Source organism: Bidens hawaiensis, unplaced genomic scaffold (genome assembly GCF_021521415.1).
Source record: "Bidens hawaiensis isolate Kalapana, Puna unplaced genomic scaffold, B.hawaiensis_p1.1 tig00002717_1, whole genome shotgun sequence".
Taxonomy (NCBI): domain Eukaryota; kingdom Viridiplantae; phylum Streptophyta; class Magnoliopsida; order Asterales; family Asteraceae; genus Bidens; species Bidens hawaiensis.
Window position 1 is genome coordinate 247,904 of NW_027491146.1, and position 7,764 is coordinate 255,667.

The 7,764-nt window shown below is 31.6% G+C and overlaps 1 protein-coding gene across 1 annotated transcript; it reads left to right on the forward strand.

The window, feature by feature from the left end:
- The first annotated feature begins 773 nt into the window (after positions 1-773).
- LOC143620845 (mechanosensitive ion channel protein 6-like) lies at positions 774-5,297 on the forward strand. The gene is made up of 5 exons (XM_077092441.1): positions 774-1,759; positions 3,212-3,335; positions 3,515-3,808; positions 4,161-4,363; positions 5,042-5,297. Exons 1-5 carry the CDS (start codon positions 774-776, stop codon positions 5,295-5,297), a joined length of 1,863 nt encoding a protein of 620 aa, XP_076948556.1.
- Positions 5,298-7,764: the final 2,467 nt, after the last annotated feature.

Sequence of the window (7,764 nt, forward strand, 5' to 3'; positions counted from 1 at the left end):
TCCCCAATGACAAGTGTGTTTCATGCTCTATGGTTCTCTACGAATCAAGTTCTTATTCTTGATTTTCCATGTGTTTCTCGACCCTTACAGAAACCCCTGTATCGATTTATTTATATATGTTAAAACATCGTGTAACTTGAATACAACCCGTCTAACGTATGTATCTAAATGAGTTAACCAAGTTGATGAGTTGTATGTAAATAGGCTATAATAAAGTTCTAAACAAGGCGTGTGATTGTTATAATAAATTTGTTAAACTAGATAAGTTGGCTTGTTTTTATTTTTAATTGTGGATTCAAGGGCCTACTTGTTTAATTAAATGGGTTAGACATGACAACTCAAAACCTGAATATTTTTTAAACCCGGGCACGGCCCCAAATATTTATTCAGATATGTTAAAGGCATTAGCCCTAACTCAAACACATTGAAAATCGTGTTACATGAGCATGACTGTGTAACATGTCTATCCAAACGAGTCAGACATGTTGACGAGTTGGCCAATTGTAATAAATAGGTTAGACACGCCAAGTTGACCACTTTTATTTTATTTTACAGGTTAATAGGTAAACTATTAAAAGGGTTAAACATGTCACTCTGAAAACAACATGTTTATTAAACAAAAGCATGTAAGACGTGACAACTCAAAATCTGTTATATTCGTGTCATGACTAATATCATGTAATGAGTTGTAATACCAACTTCTGGTTAAAGGTCTTTTATGCCTATAAATGCATCAATAAGAGGTCTTCATTCAACCACATCCAATATCTCCCATGGACCGGTCCACAACCTCAACCAACAACTCACTAAATGAGGTTCTTATCAAGGTCAAAGATGATGCACCTTCACAAACTCATGCTTACTGCCCCCTACTTGATCATGTTTCGAATGTGAAACGAAAGCGCGGTCCCAAGCAAGACTACGCATGGTTCAAGGAAGACGATTTCAATATCGATTGCATCATCGAAGACACGAGCAACCTAAAGCAAAACTGCTATCTACAAATCACTCAATGGGTGTTGCTTTTGTTACTTTTAGCATTGTTTATATGCTCACTTTCGATTTCTCGTTTAAAACAGCTAGAAATGTGGGATGTTGCGGTTTGGAAATGGGAATTACTCGTGTTAGTGATTATATGCGGGAGGTTAATCGCTAATCTGGTCGTGGAAGTGATCGTCTCACTAGTGGAGTCCAAGTTTCATTTGAAAATAGGCGTTTTGTATGTCGTGTACGGTATAAGGAAATCAATCCGAAACCTCATTTGGTTGAGTTTATTCGTGATTGCATCGCATTTTGTTGTCGCACGCAAAAATCATATTCGTCATTTTTTTACAAAAGTTACGGTATGTTTAATAGTGGGCGCGCTTGTGTGGCTTTTAAAGACGATTATTGTTAAGGTTCTCGCGGCTTCTTTCCATTTGATCGCGTTCTTTAGACGTATTAAAGTGTCGTTATACAAGCAATATGTGATAAAGAAGCTCGGCGGGGATCTCGTTAAGGGGAGAGACCGAGAGGAAGCGTGCGGTCATACTAAGTTGTCTAGTTGGGTGCTCGGGAAGAAGAAAGTAACCGCGTTAAAAGTGAGACGCATGATAGAAACTGTACAAGCGGGAGATTTACCGCGCTTGTCTATAGTAGACGAGGATCTACCCGTTCGGTCAGATGAGGAGGAAGAGGACGAGTGTTCGTTGCGCGCCCAATACCGAAAAGTTACAAACGATGCTCGTGAAATTTATCTAAGCGTGACTCAACAATCCAAGTAAACAATCTTACTCTTTTAATCCACCTATCTAGTTATACTAATAAACAAAAAGATGATGTGTTTTAACCATATTCAGTCCTAACTTCAATTTCATTCTTATTTTCTAATTTTTACTCTTTTTAATCCATGCTATTAATTGGTCATGGATTTAGTTGGTATAACCCATTAGTTATAACCCATATAAAAAAAATGTATTTAATATAATTTAAATCACACTAAATTAACTAACCCGTCACATCTAACTTTACTATTAAATATGAAAGTTTGAACATGAAATTTTTAAAAAACATATAAACGATTGAATATCTATAATAAGTTTAAAATCAAACAATGAATTATAAAATTAGTTAAATAATGATTTACGAACCATTATTGTATAATAATTAGCGACCTATGTTTATAATAGATATTTAATTATGTGTGCACGACAAATTTTGTTGAATAAATACAATATTTATAATCTTGCAGTTTATAAAACACTATTTAACTTACATTCGTATTGATTATATTAAACATTTTTAATATGTTTAGGTAATTACCAATATTTGACTTTATGCCATCTAAAAACATTATTTTAACCTTAGGAAAATGTAAAATTTAAATATATGTAACGTTTGAAGTGTGTGATAATATTAAAATTAATCTATGCATACAGAAGAAAATCCTTAAATTATGTATGATTGAATACCTAAATTTTGGTTATTTGACAAATCTTGTGTAATATATAGGTTCAAAAGCTAGTACTAATATATAGCGAGATAAGTAAAACCACTTAGGGGTTATTTGGTAGTCTCTTAATGATTTCATTAAGAGATTACCTTTGAATCGGTCTGAGGTATCATGCGTTTGGTTACATCTCTTAATGGCTCATAAAGCCTTTTAATGATTAAGTTTCAGAGGCATGCTGAATAATTTAGATGCAGCTTAAAATTGTCAAAAGAAGCTTAAATCATTAAAAAACTAATATCAGTTATCTAATTTACATAGAAATAAAAGACAAGTAGACAACAAACTGGTCAGTACCTTTTTTTACAATAGAAAACAGTTTTGATTATTTAGACTTAATTTTTGGTTATTCATTAATTACTCTGTTTTTGTTGATATCAAAGTATCAAGATCACCAGAAATATTATATTATTTTAATACATAACTATGTCAAATATAATCAGGAATATTATACTATTTTAATAACAATCATATTATTCTAATAACAATGGAATTAATTTAGTAAACTCTCGTTAAAAGGTTTATGGATAAAAATATACTTTGTTTGACTTTTCACATGTTCTTTAGTTTCAAGAAAATAAATAATATATAAATTCCGTTAACTTTTTATTATTTTTTTTTACTTATTGGTTTGATTAAGAAAGTCAATAATGTATCTTAAGAGTTATGTCTATGTTCACTCTAGTTCAACATTAGTCTTAATGATTTATGAATTTGAAAAAGGTATATCACTATCGGAGATTTGGAGGATCGGTTGGGTAAAGAAAAGGTTTCCAAAGCAAAAGAACTGTTTGTTGGATCAATCCGTGAAGTTCATATAACCGAGGACGGTTTCAAGCATTGGATGGTAAACAAGTTCTTATCAAACGCTTGTTGATTAGAACTATGTACACGAAAAGTGTACACCGATTAGTTTATAGTTAGAACGAAAATTTCATAATTTATAATTTGACACAAATATTTTTAAAAAAGTTAAATATCTGCACAATTTAGTGTGGCAAATTTATTTTTCTCTTATTAATGAAGAAGGAAGCATATACAGAAAGGAGGACTCTAGCATTATCGGTCAACGATACAAAAACAGCAGTGGATGATCTCCATCGTATCATGGACGTGACTGTGGTGATTATGATCGCGATCATCTGGCTTATAATATGTGGTGTCCCGGTTACACATTTCTTGATATTCGTCACAACTCAACTTGCCCTTGGTGCGTATGTGATTGGTAACACTGGAAAGGGAGTGTTTGAGTCTATAGTATTCTTATTTATCATGCATCCTTACGATGTTGGTGATAGATGTGAAGTAGATGGCAAGCAGGTAAGCTATTTACTTATTAATTGGTCAATCTTATTGTTTTATCTCAAACAAATAAATTCATAAGTATTTTGACATCATCCTAGTTGAAAGCCGGACAAAATTTATTTTTAAAGTATACAACCTTCGAATACATTATATTCAAAGATTTTAATTAGTATGATATTAATATTAATATTAATAATATTTCTGTGATCATAACTAAGATTATTTATTTATTTAAAGAAATGAACAAAACTTTTTTTTTTATTAACCCAACCATGCTTGTTTTCTCTTAACTAAAAAGGTTAACTATTTCAGTACAAGTTTGTTTTAACTCATTACTCATATCCCACCTTGTTTTTTTTGGTTTTAGCTAACAGTGGATGAGATGACTATGCTTACCACGGTCTTTATGAGATCAGACAACCAGAAAGTTATATACCCAAACAGCGTGTTAGCTACCAAATCGATTGGTAACTTTAGTCGTAGCCCCGCAATGGATGACGAGATTGAATTCTCCATCAACATCTCTACACCGCGAGATAAGATTGAAGAAATAAAAAAACAGATCAAAAAGTATGCATACAAGCTACAAAACTTATATTCTTAACTTTCAATATCAGGCTTTTAGCTTTTATAAGGAATATTGGTTTTAAATAACTCAAACTATGCCTTGTTGACAAATAACAGTCACAATTTCACAATTGGCTGGTGGCGGTCTCAACTAAAGATGTATTTGTTTACAACGGTTCGCGACTAACAGAATCCTAACGCCGTTAGTTGCAGGTCGCCGGAAAAACATTTTTTTGCCAGAAAACTTACATTTTTCGTTGGAATACTCAACATGAACACCACCACCGATTGACTCACCACCAATGAATCACCACCATCAATTGACCCCGACAGAGTTTTTAAGGTTCAGGTGACCTCAATAACTGAGGCTTTAACTAGAAAAATGTTCATAAAGGTCCGATCTAAGGTTAAAAAGAGATTTCAGTCGAAAAAATTGAGTTTTCTAGCAAAAATGTGATTTTTCTGATAAAAAACGTTTTTCCGGCGACTTGCAACTAAAGGCGTTAGGGTTCTGTTAATCGCGGACCATTGTAAAAAAATACACATTTAGTTGAGACTGTCATCAGCCAAGTGTGAAGTTTTGACTGTTACTAAACAATAGGGTATAGTTGTTTAAAACCAATTTTCCTTTTTATAATCATATTTAACTAGATAAGTCAATGATGCGTTATCTATTTTTAGGTATATCAGCAACAAGAGTGATTATTGGTTTGACGATCCAACAATAGTTGTAAAAGGCGTAGACGACATGAACACGCTAAAGATGGTGGTGTGGCCTACGCATGTGGTAAACCATCACTATATGTCACAACGATGGGAAAGAAGAAGTGAGTTGATTTTAGAGATGATAAAGGTGTTTAAAGATCTTGAAATCGACTTCAGGTTGCCTGCTCTCAGTGTTAACATTGATAACATCGAAGGAGTGCGAAAATTTTGATTGGGACACTTGTCAGTATATGATTATACATAGCACCCGATAATATAAAACAAATAAATCTATGTGTAATGTTTTGAAGGTGCTCATCGGATAGTTCTGGTTTTGAATAATATGTACGACACATAACCATAAACGGAATTTAAGATAATAGTCTCAATTTGGATCTATGTTCCTCATTCAAAACTAATCAATACTCAACATTATTAACGTGTTTTGAATGCATTGGTTATGGATGAGAAAAAACTTCACAACTATAGTTTGTTTGTTTTTTTTGGGTGAGTGAATTTTAGGATGAGATACCTCATATGAATATCTCCACAAAAAGTTAATTTAGGAAATTTTAGAGAGCAAAGTTGTCAATATTAAAGGAAAATTACCAAAAGAGTAAAGTGCCATTTTTGTCCCTGAGGTTTTGTCATTTATGCGAGTTTCTTCGCAACCGGAACCTTGAGGTTTCACGATTCTTGCCAATTTTATCCAAATCACTAACTGCATCTAAAATTTCTGTTAATTTATTTGGAGAAGACCAAAATACCCTTAACATTTTAAAACCACTATATCAGAAAATTCAAATCTTTTATAAGATCCTATAAACAATCTCTATAGTAATAAAAGAAAGCTATTTATGAACATGTGTCATCTAGAGAAAGCCCCTCCTTTAAATTCTGACAAGTGGCATGTTCTCAATATTTTTCTTTATTTAACCGTTACAGAGATTAAACATTAAACAAAATAAATAAACAAAACAAATATCATTTATTATAAAAAATAATAAAATTCCTCAAATAAAACATATCTGCAGTTCAAAAATAAAATAAAATAAAACATATCAGCTGTCACGTTCATCTTCATCAAACCCTAATCCCTAATTTCTTTCTCCCCTCCAATAGCCGTTGACACAAGACCGCCTCCTCCGTCCTTCCTCCCGATCAACAGCTTTGGAGATACATTTATGGTAAACCCTAATCCCTGATTCAAGCGTTTATAGATAAATCATGGGATATTGTTTTATAATTTTGTTTAAATTGTAAACCGTCTCTTTTTTTAGGTATTTTGGGTTTTGTAAAAAATCTCTAATCGAATCCTTTTAATGTTTCATTTATATTATTGTTGAAGAATATAGATTACAGATCTACACATTAGTATCCAGCACTTCATTTTTAATTTACTTGAATTTTTTAAATTAGGTTTCCTTTAATTTGATCACATGGTGAATTATTAATGGTGTCTCTTTTTTCAAATCAGAATTTGATCGTAATTGTATTTAAGTTAATAATTTGTTATCCTAAAGGTTGTAATTCAAATTGAAAACAAAAAGAGTAACTATTTAAAACTTCTTTATCGCATTTTATTGTTGAATAACCGGTTAAAACTGCTTTTATTCAGTTTTTTTGCACATTTTTAGCTTAACTGACTTGAGTTGGTTTTGCATGATCTTATTTTGCAGTTGACTAGAATGCCTATAAATATGAACCCTCGCATAAACATACTTATCCCCATCTGGTTTCTATATGGAGAATATTGGTGGCAGGGTTTCTCCAAAAATGAGTTCCAGGTATATTATACTTATTATATCATATTTTCTTCATTCAATTCTGATACATAATTTTGGAAAATAAATACAGGTTACTTGACAATTCTTAAGTTACAAAGCTTAGTTCACTTGATGTATCAACCCTTGATGCTACTATTAAGGTTAGAATTGTCAAGTTGTGGAAGCTACCTTCATTCAGGCATCCTAATACTACTCACGCAGTAGAATTGATCCTTATAGATGAGGAGGTAACTTTTAAAATTTTCAGTCAAGTATTTAATTATTTAATGATTTTTTAATCCTTTTCAGCTAACAATTTTACTCCTTTTCAGGGTACAAAGATTCAAGCAATTGTTATGAATGCTTACTTATTCAAGCATGAAAGATTCTTGGTTGAGAAAGAATGTGTTTTAATTAAGAAGTTTGCCATTGACGACAACCTTTGTACCTATCGATTAACAAATCATCCTCATAAACGGTTTTTGAATGATAATTTTGTTGTTAAGAGGTGCAATGATCCAGTTGGATCTTTATGTGGCTTCTCATTCATTGACTTTGAAATGCTTCTAAACAATTCTTTAACTCAGAATTCTGTTGTTGGTAAGTAGTAATAATAACTTATATTATGTAATTTTCATTATTATCAAATAACATTATTTTACACTAATATTTTAAAATATGTACTAGCTTTGCTTTGGGTGACTAAATATTATGAATTATGTATGGATTTTGAAGTTTATTTCTTATTTACAGTAACCTGTAATTGTTGTTACTTAGTTGTAGTACTAATTCAAATGTAACATTATTAAAATATAATATGCAAAATTATTTTGGTTGATCATACTTTTGGATGATAACAAGTAAATATTTGATTTAAAGGTTGTGAGTAATTGAGCAGGACATTTTGTTAGTATGATTTAAATTATATTAGTT